The sequence below is a fragment of the Nomascus leucogenys genome, chromosome 24, assembly GCF_006542625.1.
Source record: "Nomascus leucogenys isolate Asia chromosome 24, Asia_NLE_v1, whole genome shotgun sequence".
Lineage (NCBI taxonomy): Eukaryota > Metazoa > Chordata > Mammalia > Primates > Hylobatidae > Nomascus > Nomascus leucogenys.
In genome coordinates, this window is record NC_044404.1 from 25,570,749 (window position 1) to 25,584,092 (window position 13,344).

Genomic DNA, 13,344 nt, shown 5'->3' on the forward strand with positions numbered 1-13,344 from the left:
ATATATATATATATTTCACATACCATAAAATTCATATACCATAAAATCTGACTTTTAAAGTATAAATTTTAGTCATTTTATTTTATTTTTGAGACGGAGTCTCACTCTGTGGCTCAGGCTGGAGTTCAGTGGCGCAATCTCGGCTCACTGCAACCTCTGCCTCCCAGGTTCAAGAAATTCTCCTGCCTCAGCCTCCTAAGTACCTGGGATTACAGGCACCTGCCACCACGCCCAGCTAATTTTTGTATTTTTAGTAGAGACAAGGTTTCACCATGTTGGCCAGGCTGGTTTTGAACTCCTGGCCTCAGATGATCCGTCCACCTCGGCCTCCAAAGTGCTGGGATTACAGGCGTGAGCCACCACGACCAGCCTCAGTCATTTTAATATATTCACAGGATTGTGAATAATCACCACAATCAATTGTAGAAAAATTTCATTACTCTGAAAAGACCCCATGCCCATGAACAGTCACTCCCCATTTCTCCCTTCCCCTAGTCCCTGGTGACCACTAATCTGCTTTCTGCTTGGATGGATTTGCTTATGCTGGACATTTCCTATAAATGGAATCATACTCCAGGAAGCATTTGTGCATCTGGCGTCTTTCACTAAGTGTAGTATCTCAAGTTTCATCCGTGCTGTAGCCTACAACAGGCTTCATTCTTTTTTCCATCTGAATAATATTCCATTGCATGGTGTACCACATTCTGCTGATCCATTCAATCAATGGACATTTGGGCTGTTTCTACTTTTTGGTTATTATAGATAGTGCCAAGGTGAACATCTGTGTCCAAGTTTTTGTGTGGCTGTTATGTTGTTATCTTTCTGGGATATGTGTCAGGGGTCCCCAAGACACCACCCCTGGGTTCAGTGATGCACTAGGAAGACTCATAGGACTCAGCCCATAGTTCTTGTCATGGCGATGATTTATTACAGTGAAAGGTTTCAGAGCAGCCGAGTGTGGTGGCTCACGCCTGTAATCCCAGCACTTTGGGAGGCGAGGTGTGCAGATCACCTGAGGTCAGGAGTTCGAGACCAGCCTGACCAACATGGAGAAACCCATCTCTACTAAAAATAAAAAAAAAAAAATTAGCCGGGCATGGTGGTGCATGCCTGTAATCCCAGCTACTCAAGAGGCTGAGGCAGGAGAATCGCATGAACCCGGGAGGTGGAGGTTGCAGTGAACTGAGATCGCACCATTACACTTCAGCCTGGGCAACAAGAGTGAAACTCCATCTCAAAAAAAAAAAAAAAAAAATGAAAAGATAGCCGGGCGCGGTGGCTCATGCCTGTAATCCCAGCACTTTGGGAGGCTGAGGCGGGTGGATCACGAGGTCAGGAGATCGAGACCATCCTGGCTAACACAGTGAAACCCTGTCTCTACTAAAAATACAAAAAAATTAGCTGGGCATTGTGGCGGGCGCCTGTAGTCCCAGCTACTCAGTCCCAGAGGCTGAGGCAGGAGAATGGCTGAACCCGGGAGGCGGAGCTTTCAGTGAGCGGAGATTGCGCCACTGCACTCCAGCCTGGGTGACAGAGCGAGACTCTGTCTCAAAAAAAAAAAAAAAAAAAAAATTATCCGTAGGAGGAGGCAAAATGGGTTCTCTAAGAACAATCATGCCAGTCTAACCCCTTATTTGCCTTAAAAAAAAAAACACTATTTATTTTTCTGTACTAGCTGTACTAGGGCAGAGTGTTTTTGTATTTCAGCCTGTCTTTCACAATATCTTGGTGTACAAAAATGGAGAATCGGGGGTTGTACGGATTGCTTGACAGATTTCTTATTTGCTGATGAATGACATCAAAACAGACTAACAAAGAACAGAGCTGGGTCCAGGAGAAAGACTCCTGAGGCTGTTTTCCCCACTGAGTCCTCAGCTGGCTGTTTATGTTTCCATTCAAAACCTGAGGGTAGGTGCAGATAGCAGTCCCATCAAGTCTGCAGATTACGCAAAGCAGGCAGACACACGTGTTGAATAAGATCTTGTTCCAGAAAGGTTGGATCTGGAACCAGAGACATCCTTACAGCATGGAATGATAGGCAGAGTCCAGGGAGATGGAAGTTATTAGGGACACATGACAAGTCCACACCTACACAGTCTGGCACAGAGGTGACCAGAGCGAGTGTGCACTTTGGCTTCTGTTCATTTCCAAAAGAACAGCCAGGCACAACATGTGAGTGACAGAGGCGTGGGGCGCCTGGGAGAACGGTATGTCGTGTGGGTCTGCAGTTTCAGAGGGCTCAATAGATGAGTACACTTCAAGAGCTGGCTCCCCGTGGCTGAAGGTCCGTGGTATGGAAGCAGGAAGAATTGTCTCCCCTGTGGCCCATAAGGGAAAACAGATTTCAATTGATTAAAGAAGAACTTTGTGAAACTCCACAATCAAATGGGCTGCCTGGGAAGGTGGAGAGCAGCCCATCCAAAAACAGACCACTGGCCGGGCACGGTGGCTCACACCTGTAATCCCAGCACTTTGGGAGGCCGAGGCGGGCAGATCACTTGAGGTCAGGAGTTTGAGACCAACCTGGCCAACATGGTGAAACCTCATCTCTACTAAAAATACAAAAATTAGCTGAGCGTGGTGGCATGTGTCTGTAATCCCGGCTACTTGGGAGGCTGAGGCAGGAGAATTGCTTGAGTCTGGGAGGCAGAGGTTGTGGTGAGCTGAGATTTTGCCACTGCACTCCAGCCTGGACAGCAGAGCGAGACTCCATCTCAAAAAAAAAAAAAAAAAAAAAAGAGAGACTACTATTAAGGAACTTCCCCAGGTGACCTTTGAGGTCTCAGAACTGCCTAAGCATGACAGCAGGAACTGTCCATCTCTAAAGTCCAGGTATTACCCACGGCACACATCACCAGTTCCAGAGTGAAAACATTGGCCTTTCTGTAGGTCACCCTTTCTCGTGCCCCTCATAGTCCTACCTGTCCATCAGAACTCTTGCTCGTCTGTCCACGAGGCTTCCCTTGAGACACACACTTGCCCCCTTCTGAACACCTGTTGCCCAGCAGCCCCTCCTCTCTGGCTTGTTTGCCTGTTATATGTCTTGCCTGTGAAGCGTGTGGTCCACGTTGAGTCTTCCAGCCACGTGTTAAGCTCCAGAGCCAATTCAGCAAATACTTAACAAGCATCTTCTTTGTGCCAGTCCTTGGATGCATTGTGGGGCATGTAGCAGTGAATGGGGGTGGAGGGTCTGACCAAATAGTTGCAGGTATAAAAGCTTGACTGCAGGCCACCATGGGTCTGCATCAGGAATGTGGGAAGGATGACTTCAGCCTGGGAGGAAGGTCTCCCTGCAAAAGTGCCCTTTCAGCTGGGACCTGAAGGAAAATGGGCAGTTGGCAGGGGGGTGGGGGGTAGGGGCTGGAAGTACATTCCCACCATGGCTATAGCCCAGACACAGGACAGGATACCTGGTAGGGGCTTGCTTAGGGTATGTTAGGGAGAGAGAGAAGGACCACCTGGCTAGAGGCTGTCCCCTTCATCCCCTGTCCCCTGCTCACCCAGCACCTAGGCTGAGCCACCCATGGCCTGAGTCGGGAGGCATGTGTGCACTGAAGGAACGAAAGCACGAAGAGGCAGCTCTGATTGCCTTGTGAATTCAGTCCCCAGTGATGCTGGGATGTTTTGTGCCTTCATTCCCTCCCTTGGTGTGGATGACTATGAAAACGGGCCACGTTCCAAACCTCACATTCCTGCGGTGACAGCTTCTTTGAGACCACATAGATACCTATGATTCTCGTAGTTACTCCCGAACACCCACTTCTCTCTCTAGGTAGGGGGAATTTTCAGGGTAGGATGCGCCCCCCGCCCCCCGCCTTAGACCTCTCCTCCTCCTTTTCTGCCGTCATTTATGCTTTAACAGCTTGCTGCTCCCCCCCCCGCGAGCCCCCCAGCCACCTGCCCTCTCTCCCCTGACACTGACTTAATAGAGCCCTCAGATAAGAGAGACTGAAGGAGGAGGCCGTTCTCTCTCAGTCACTCATGCCTGGCAATTATTTGTCGTTATTGCTAATTCAAGATAAATAGAAAATAACAGAGGAATGGAACCAGGACTCGAAGCCCATGCCAATCCCTTGGCTGTGTTACCATGACGTTTGCTTGTGTGTCACATGCGAAGCCACATGTCTGGCCAAGCCTGGGGGGTGTCAGCTGCCCTGGGAGATGAGTGAGCCGGGTTCTGGCCTGGCTGCTGTGCTGCCCTGACCAATTCTCATCTCTGGGCCTCAGTTTCATCATCTGTGAAATGGGGCAGTGGTGCTAGATTATTCTGCCATTTCACGGAGAGTCCAGGCCATGCACCTGTCAGGTCTGCCTGCCCTCTTGGTCTGTGCGTTTGGGCTGCAGCAGTGAGAGCAGCTGTTTACTGTCCTGGTGTGCCTGGAAGAGATGTCTTCTAAGCACGGGCACCAGGAATGGTCGAGCATGGAGGATACAGGTGGTGATATCCTAGAAAGTGGGCCGCTAAGGCGGGAAACACAGGCTGGGGGAGAGGAGGGGAAAGCCAACGGACGCAGGGCAGTGTAAGGTGAGCAATACAAACAATATAATAGATTGGTGCTTCTCAGATGTGGCCCCTGGGCCAACAGCAGCACAGGGGAACTGGTAGAAAAGCAGATTCTTGGGCCCCACCCCAGACCTGCTGAATCAAAAACTCAGGGTGGGGCCCAACAGTCTGTTTTAACAAGCCCCCCAGTGATTCTGATGCAAGCTAACATTTGAGAACTAAGAGACTGGATGAAAGGAGGGGTGGATAAGATGAGGCTTGGAGAGCCAGTATTTTAAAAGTCAAGAAGGAAATCGAGCTAGTGCTTGTCAATCACTTGCTGTGTCTGGTCGGAAACTGGGCATTCCTACTACATTCTTTCATTTAAACCTATCAGGATGGTGGCAAGGCCGGCCTTGTCCTTTGCTAAAGCAGATCTCAGCTGATGCAACTGATTTCACACCAAAGTCACAGAGATAGCAGCAGAGGTGGGATTAGAACCTCAGCATCTCTGGTCTGGGAGCCTGAGTATTTCCCAGCACACTAGGCTGCCTCCCTATCCACCTGCGCCTCATGTCTGCTGCCACCGTGGGCCTCTGGCTCCTCCTCTGCTCCACGGGTCACCCCAGAACTCTGCTGTGTTGTGCTCCCTCTGCAGCCAGCCATGCCAAGGGAAAAGGGGCACACCATAAAGGCAAGTGAGGGAGACCTTGGGGGCTGCAACGCAGGGTCGGGGATGGAATGTCACCTTGCATCTGCTTCAGCCTGAAGGTCTTGGGGCAGCTGGGGAGCAAGGTGCTGGCGTGACGCTCCTGAGAGCTGATGCAGCTGCCTTGCATAGTAAGAACTCATTCATACTTTGGGCGACAGTCCACATAGGAAGAGCTTGTGCATACTCTGGGTGACAGTCCATAGGCATCCATTGATGCCTACCTGTGCCAAGCCCTGTGCTGGTTGCTGTGGGAGAAACTGAGGCAAGGCAAGTGTTGTTTCTAGCCTCAAGGAGTTTATGATCCAGAGCCAGAGGAACAACAAGTAACTGGGGTGAGCTGGAGTGCATGGGAGGCCAGGGTAGGTCAAAGGAGTTCAAAGAGACTCGTATGGTGATTTCAGGGGACAAAACCAAGGCTTTGGGGACAGACCTAAAGCTTTGGAGCCAGAGGGGATGGCTCAATTCCCAACATTCTCACTGACTCACTGAGCTATCTCGGATGAGTTACCTCATGTCTACAAACTGTCTCCTTAGCTATAAAATGGGTTAACAATACCTAGCTCAGGGGAGTGTTCCGTTACAGCAAGCACTCATTTTCCTTCCCTTCGGAGGATGACTTTAAGCCAGAGCAAAACAGGGAAGGCTTCCTGGAAGAGGTGACTTTTCACTTTGGCACTGAAGGATATCTAGAATTTAGTGCTTTTTCTGTCTTCTCTAAGAAATCTGTGGGTAGGCCCTAGATACATGGCATTGTCTAAGAAGAATGACCTTCCCAGCAGCTATAACTGTACAAATAAAACCATGTTGAGAGGAAGTCACTTTCTTCAATTTGGAAAATTTGGAAGGTTATTTTTTAGACGTAGTTTAAAATCCTGTTGCAAAGGGCAAAGCCAGGTGGCCAGTGCGCACTGCCAGGAATCGTCACACTGAGGTTCTCTCTATGCTGCTTTTTCTTGCAGATGATGCAGTTTGCTTGGCAGAGCTATAAGCGTTATGCAATGGGGAAAAATGAACTCCGTCCACTAACAAAAGATGGCTACGAGGGTAACATGTTCGGTGAGTCGATTCAAACCACTTTGATATCGGGAGGGACCCACCGCCCCGCCAGTGGCTGAGTGGAATTTTACTTTTGGCTTTTCACCTCCTGAGTTGTGGGGGCTCCACAGTTCTCCAGATCTGGGGCCTCCCAAGTCTGTGTTTCCTCTGGGCTGTTCAGGCTTCTGAGTCCTCCTAGATTTAGGGGGAGTCCTCTGTGCTTCTCTCTAGCCTTACAGACTGCTTTGTATGAAATCATTACTTATTTTTTAGAGTGAAGAAACTTGGAAATGGGAGTAGGGATAGTGAGGGATGGAGATTTGTTTCCGTGGAGGTTTGGAGACCTAAAGGACACAGAGGACCAGGTTTAAATCCACTCCTCTGGAGTGTGGCCGTGAAATGGTCTTGGATGTTTTCGTAGATTGCTGAACACATATCTGATGGGGCTGGATACATGCTTTTTAGAGTCAGGGCGGAGGGCCAGGCGTGGTGGCCTTCACCTATAGTCCCAGTCACTTGGGAGGATGAGGTGGGAGGATCCCTTGAGCCTGGGAGTTCAGGTCCAGCCTGGGCAACATATTGGGACCCCATTTCAAAATGACAACAGCAAAAACAAAAGGGTATAGAGTCATGGCTCACAAACTACTCAGAAGCCAAGTGGAGCAGCCGCACATCAGGAGCAGGGGCATGGGGCATGGGGCCTGCTACTGTCTGGCAACTCGTTGTATTTTATCTGCAGCCGCACTCGCTGGTGTCTTTGTCCTTGCCCAGCCACAGGACTCTCCTAACCCAGGGTCTTGGGCTTAGGGAGGGACTGCAAGGTGCCTTCTTGTGGGCACGGCCTCAGATTCCAACAGTAACACCCGTGCAAGTTGCCAGCCCCCTTGTCTGCAGCCTGGCGTCTATCTCCCCTGAGGGACAGGAGTGGTGTGGGGCTGGAGAGGGGCAGTCCCGTACCTGGATTCCTCACCCCTTACAGATACAGGCTTCTGAAGTCAGGAACCAAATAACTGAGTGTGAGATGGAAATTCCCAGGAAAATCTTCAAGGCAAATTTACAAGGGATATCCCCCCATCACCCCTATCGCGTGCAGCCCTATCAGAGGTGTCCATGTTATGGAAAAAGTGACAGGAATCTGCCCTCCTCCCCTTCACCAGTCAGATCGTCACCTGTCTGGCTGTTCAGACATTTCACTCCCCTGCGGGAAGTGGGGTGTGGACTGGGGCAGCTTTATGTATTTATTTTTCTCATTATCCCAGGAGTGTATGGGGAAAAGGAAAGTATCAAAAAAGTGCAAATCAGGCAAAAAAAATAACCTGTTCTGCTCTGTAGATGCAGCCTCCATTGACATCTTTGCTTATTTCCTCTCCATCTTTTCTTCTTTCTACTTTTTTTCCTTTTATATACCATTTTATGTCCTTTCTGCTTTTTTTTTTTTACTTCATGTTATATCGTGTTTCCCAAAGTCATCTAAATGTTTTCATAAAGAATGTTTTAATGGTGTCTGTGATTGTATGGATATGCCATAATTCATTTAACTATGTCGCTAATGTTGGGCAAAGATTGTTTCCATTTTTTTGCTATTAAAAATAATGCATGAGTTATCTCTGTGCATAAAATTTTGTCTCGGGATGGATTTTTAGAGACGAATTCCTGAGTCAAATGGGAGGAAGAGAGATGTTTCTTTTACTTCAAATATGAATTAAAGAGATTATCGATTCCCATTAGGAACTTGGCTGTCTTACCTGCCTAGAACACAGAGCTTCCCCAAATATCCTACATCAGCCCTGGGGAAAGATTGCTGGTGCAGATCCCATCACAGTTGTGGAGCTTTTGCTATTAGTATAAACAGGGACATTATCAAGAAAGCTTCCTCCTTCTCCCTAAACACAGTTTGCAAATATTCAGGGAATTGGTGGTGGGGTGGGAGGAGCTGTTGATTCCTGAAACTGCACATAGCATGGGCGCAGCTATTGCTTATACCATCCCAGGAAGCACTTCTGGGAGGGATTCCATTTTGTAAAATTCCTCAGGGCCTGGGATTTAAATCTCAACCCTCTGGCCCCTTTCCAGTCATCAAGCCTGGTGGCGCATGCTTGAGCCGTCTGGAATGGTGGAAAGAACCTGGAGTTAGAATCAGATGACCTGGGTGCAAGTCCTCACTCTGTCCTGAGCTATGTGGCCAAGTCCAAGGCACTTAACCTCTCTGGGTCCCTGTTCGTTCGTCATTCATACTGGGACTGCTAGAAGGATATAAATGAGTATGTACGAACAAGCAAAGGGCCATGTCTACATGAGTGATTTATGATTTCTGTTGTAATAAATGAGGTTGGCAGTTGTCCCAGTGAGCCCGTGGCAGGCTCTGAGGTCCCTTGGGTTGTCTGTCTCAGGAGTGGCCTTGGCAGGGCCCAGGGAGCCCTGTCATCCAGTACCTGTAGCATTCCTAGCAGTGAGGCAGAGCCTTCCCTCTGCAGCCAGCAGATCAGCCGCAGTGGGCGGCTGGCACCTGGGAAAGGGAGATGCATGAGGACCAGGCATTGGGCGGGGAGAGCCGGTCTTGATTGACTCCTTCACTCCATATGTAACTTGTTAGGTGCCAGTTCCTGGTGCTGACTGCTGGGGATACAGGGATAAATGGGACAGCAAAAGTTCTACCAACTCTGCCAAGACATGCACTGGCAACCCTTCCTGGAGCCTCTTGGGGGTCTGTCTAGGTGCTCTCAGAGAGAGGGACAAGTGGGGGTGACCCAGCAAGTGCTGACATGGACAGTCCTTATGGGCTGGAACTTCCGGCAGACTTGGTTTAAATTCAGACTTTACTACTTCCTGGTTGTGTGACCTTGGACAAGTCATTTCTCTCCAAGGCTGAGTTTTTCTGTAAATTGGAACTAATGATACACTCAATCCCGGCCTAGGGACTGCCTGACAGATAGAACCTGTTCGTAGGTAGTAGCTCAGATTACTGTCACCACAAATGGGTCATAGGATATGGAGGCTTATGGGTACACACCCAAAGGATGAGGGCCGAGGGGCATTCTTGGAGCCTGAGAGGGGTTCTAGTTGGGGTGAACCCATGAGGGGCATTGAAGCTAGATTATTCCCGAAGGTAGAAGATGGACTGGCCTGAATGAAGCAGCTTGTCACCCACCTTCTTTTCTGGACTCATGGGGGCTGCTGGGTTGCATCATTCCTGGACACTTAATGTCCTCCCTATAGGCTGACCCCTGCGGACATGGGACACTGGGTGCAGTCAGGTGGCAGGTTGTGCCCATTCTGCTGTGCTGGCTGAGTAGGGCATAAGAGGAGACCCTGAGCAGCGCCCCACCTCCCGGTGCTCCGCTTGGACACGGGCTCCTATAGCCTTGTCCCTGGCCTGCAGGGCTGGCAGGGCTGTGTGCGGGGAAGGGTAATGAGTTCACACAGGTGCCTAGTTTTGCTGAGATTTACAGGAGCTGCAGTGAGGGCAGTCGGATGCCCAAGCCTGGTCTCCCGGTGCGGCACTTCACCCAGTGAATCCCCCTCCCAGCCGCCCACTTGCCCTTCCTTGAATCTATTCTTACTTTAAGGACAAGATCTCTGGGTGAGGCGTCTCTGAAGCCAGTTTCTGTGTCTAAGCAAGTCAGGGTCAAAGTGGCTTTCTTTTTACCCACATCCGGCTCAGCAGGCCCTGTCAGATGTTCCCCAAACCCCAGTGGCCACCAACAAAGAGGATGCAGCCCATTCCTCGCCTTGTGGCTCAGGCTAAGGCTGATCTCTGCCTCTTTTTTTTTTTTTTTTTTTTTTTTGAGATGGAGTCTTGTTCTGTCACCCAGGCTGGAGTGCAGTAGTGCTATCTCAGCTCACTTCAACCTCTGCCTCCCAGGTTCAAGTGATTCTCCTGCCTCAGCCTCCTGAGTAGCTGGGATTAGAGGCGTGTGCCGCCACTTCCGGCTAATTTTTGTATTTTCAGTAGAGACGGGGTTTCACCATGTTGGTCAGGCTTGTCTCGAACTCCTTCCTGGCCTCGTGATCTTCCCTCCTTGGCTTCCCAAAGTGCTGGGATTACAGGCTTGAGCCACTGTGCCCGGCACATATCTGCCTCTTTCTCCTCTGCTGAGAGGTGGCCAGACAGGGCAGTTATTGTCTGGCTGGGTGGCGGAAAGAGCATGGGCTGTGAATCCAGACAGGCCTGGGTGGAAACTCTGGGTTACTGCTTAGGGGTTGTGGAGTGGGGCAGGGGCCCCGCCTCCAGTCTGTGGTGAGGATTAGAGGAGACCTGCAAAGGCTTAGCCCCATACCAGGCACAGAGCAGGCACTTGATCGGGGGGTGCTGTTATTGCCATTATGTCACAGAGGTGAATTTGCAGCTTGAAGAATGCATGGCAGAGTCAGGGGAGGCAGGGGAGGAACCAGCCGTAAAGTGGCTCAGTACCCTGAGGCCCGGCTTCCTCGCCTGTGCAGATGTTGCACCTGCTGCTAGGCTTTGGGGGAATATCAAATAAGCTAGCTAAAGAACATGGACTCAGCCGGGTGCAGTGGCTCACACCTGTAGTCCCAGCACTGTGGGAGGCCGAGGTGGGTGGATCACTTGAGGTCAGGAGTTCCAGACCAGCCTGGCCAACATGGTGAAAGCCCATTTCTACTAAAAATACAAAAATCAGCTGGGCGTGGTGACATGTGTCTATAATCCCAGCTACTTGGGAGGCCGAGGCAGGAGAATCGCATGAACCCATGAGGTGGAGGTTGCAATGAGCCAAGATCGCGCCACTGCCCTCCAGCCTGGGCAACAGAGACTCTGTCTCAAAAACAACAAAAACAACAATTAAAAAGAACTTGGACTCTGGGGCCAGATGGTTTGCATGTGCACGCTGCTTTGCCACTGCGTGACCTCGGGCGACTTTCTTAACCTCTCTGGGCCTCAGTTTTCCTATCTATAAAGTGGGAACAATAATGGTACCGCCTTCACAAGATTGTTTCGAGAACAAAATGTGTTCACACACATGAAGTGCTTATATTCATGCACAGCACATAGGAAGCATTCATCAAGCGTCAGCTGCGATGAGGATGCTGCAAAACCCTGAGAACAGTGTGTGCTGCTCCCATTTTGACTGGGGTGGGCGTCCAAGTCCCTTGGACCTAGGAACCCACACGAGGACTTCAGGGCTTTCCCAGCCCTGATTCCCCCTGTGTTTTCCCCCAGCCCTCAAATGCCCATGGCAGAAATCTTGGGTGAGCAGATCATTGGTAGGCTGTGTACCTCTCACACTTTCATTTAAGCAGCTTACACTGGAACTTTTAACAGGAGGAGGTGGGGAAGGTTAGGGTTCACAATCTTGGAATAAATCAGCCTCCTGCCAATGGCCAATGGGGGTCAGCTGGCCAACCTTGAAAGTACTTAGCAGATATCCATCTTTCCAATAAATCTGTGTAGTCCGTGAGAAATTCATCCTCCCTTGGCAGCAGGGGAAATTGTCAAGGGGCACAGAGTCCTGGAATGTCACCCGTAGAGGGGTTCTTTGATGGCGAGTCCAACCCCCTCATTTAGAGTTGAGGAATCCAAGGCTCAGAGAGGGGAAAGGGCTTGCCTGGTGTGATCCAGAATGTTAACTGGGGGACCGGGACTGGAACTCTGGTGGCCTGAGTCTCAGTGCAGCGCTCTTTGCGCCGCACACTCTGAGATCAGCTACATTGTTCAAGGCCATACTGTCAAAACATAGCTCTGCCAGTCATGGCCAAGTCACCACTAGCAACTAGAAATTGAAGAGTATTAGCAGGGGGAAACTGTCTCTTAGGAGGTGTATGATTTCGGGCCTAAGAACCCATTCCTTGCACATACATTATGCCAGGCACCATAGCTGTATTCACTCTCTTTTTAAAATATATATATATATATTTTTTAATTAATTCAGACGGGGTCTTGCTATGTTGCCTGGGCTGATCTTGAACTCCCGTGCTCAAGCGATCCTCTCAAAGTGCTAGGATTATAGGCGGGAGCCACTACGTCCAGCCCATAGCTGTATTCCCTTTGTCTGCCTCACAGCTGTTATAAAATCTAAATTACCCATCTTATGCCCGTTGCACAGATGAGGAGACTGAGATTTGGCAAGTTTGAGGACTTGCAAAGTCTTAATCCCAGTTCCGCTGGACTTCAAAACCCAAGGCATAAACTACCATGCTGCCATGTCTCCCAGTGACCACGTACAGTGGCCATCAAGAACACAGTGGGGTAGAGGAATGGTCTCTGGGTTGGTGTGTGCCGCGTCCTGTACACCACTGCCCCCAGTGGAAGGCCAGGGAAGGCATGTGATTCGTGGTCAGGGTCTGCAGCCTCCCATCTCTAGGCGTCATCATTTATTAGACATCAGCTGAGTACTCGGGGTCGAACAGAAGACTCAGATTTCCCTCTTTTCTTCCACCATAAGAACACCTTTTATCCGTGCCTAATAACCTAAAAACATCTACAGTTCACCCTTGAACAACACAGGGATTAGAGGCACCAACCCCCCCTGCACAGTTGAAAATCTGAGTGTAACTTTTGACTTCCCAGAAACTTAACTGCTTATTAGCCTACCGTTGATTGGAAGCTTTACCAATAATAAAAAGTTAATACATATTTTGTATGTTCTGTGTATTATATACTGTATTATAATAACATAAGCTAGAGAAAATAATTATTAAGAAAATAAAGGAAGAGAAAATATATTTACTGTCCATTAAGTGAAAGTGGATCATCATAAACGTCTTCACCCTCATCACTTTCATGCTGAGCAGGCTGAGGAGGAGGAAGTGGGGGTTGGTCTTCTGTCTCATGAATGGCAGAGGCAGAAGAAAATCTGCGCTGGCTGGGTCTGGTGGCCCATGTCTGTAATCCCAGCACTTTAGGAGGCTAAGGTGGGCAGATCCCCTGAGGTCAGGAGTTCGAAACCAGCCTGGCCAACATGGTGAAACCTGTCTCTACTAAAAATACAAAAAAATTAGCTGGGCATGGTGCTGCCCACCTGTAGACCCAGCTACTTTGGAGGCTGAGGCAGGAGAATTGCTTGAACCTGGGAGGTGGAGATTACAGTAAGCCAAGATCGCCCCACTGCACTCCAACTTGGGTGACAGAGTGAGACTCCATCTCAAAAAAGAAGAG

General features: G+C 49.6%; 1 protein-coding gene across 2 annotated transcripts in view; it reads left to right on the plus strand.

The window, feature by feature from the left end:
• Positions 1-13,344, plus strand: part of MAN1C1 (mannosidase alpha class 1C member 1) — a 169,382-nt gene that overhangs the window by 64,374 nt on the left and 91,664 nt on the right. For both annotated transcript variants that reach the window (XR_004028476.1, XM_030805744.1), the window contains exon 2: positions 6,155-6,251. Coding sequence is in view for 1 of the 2 variants with exons in the window: in XM_030805744.1 (XP_030661604.1) it covers positions 6,155-6,251 (97 nt within the window). In the remaining variant the exon portion in view is untranslated. The remainder of the gene's footprint in view (positions 1-6,154; positions 6,252-13,344) is intronic.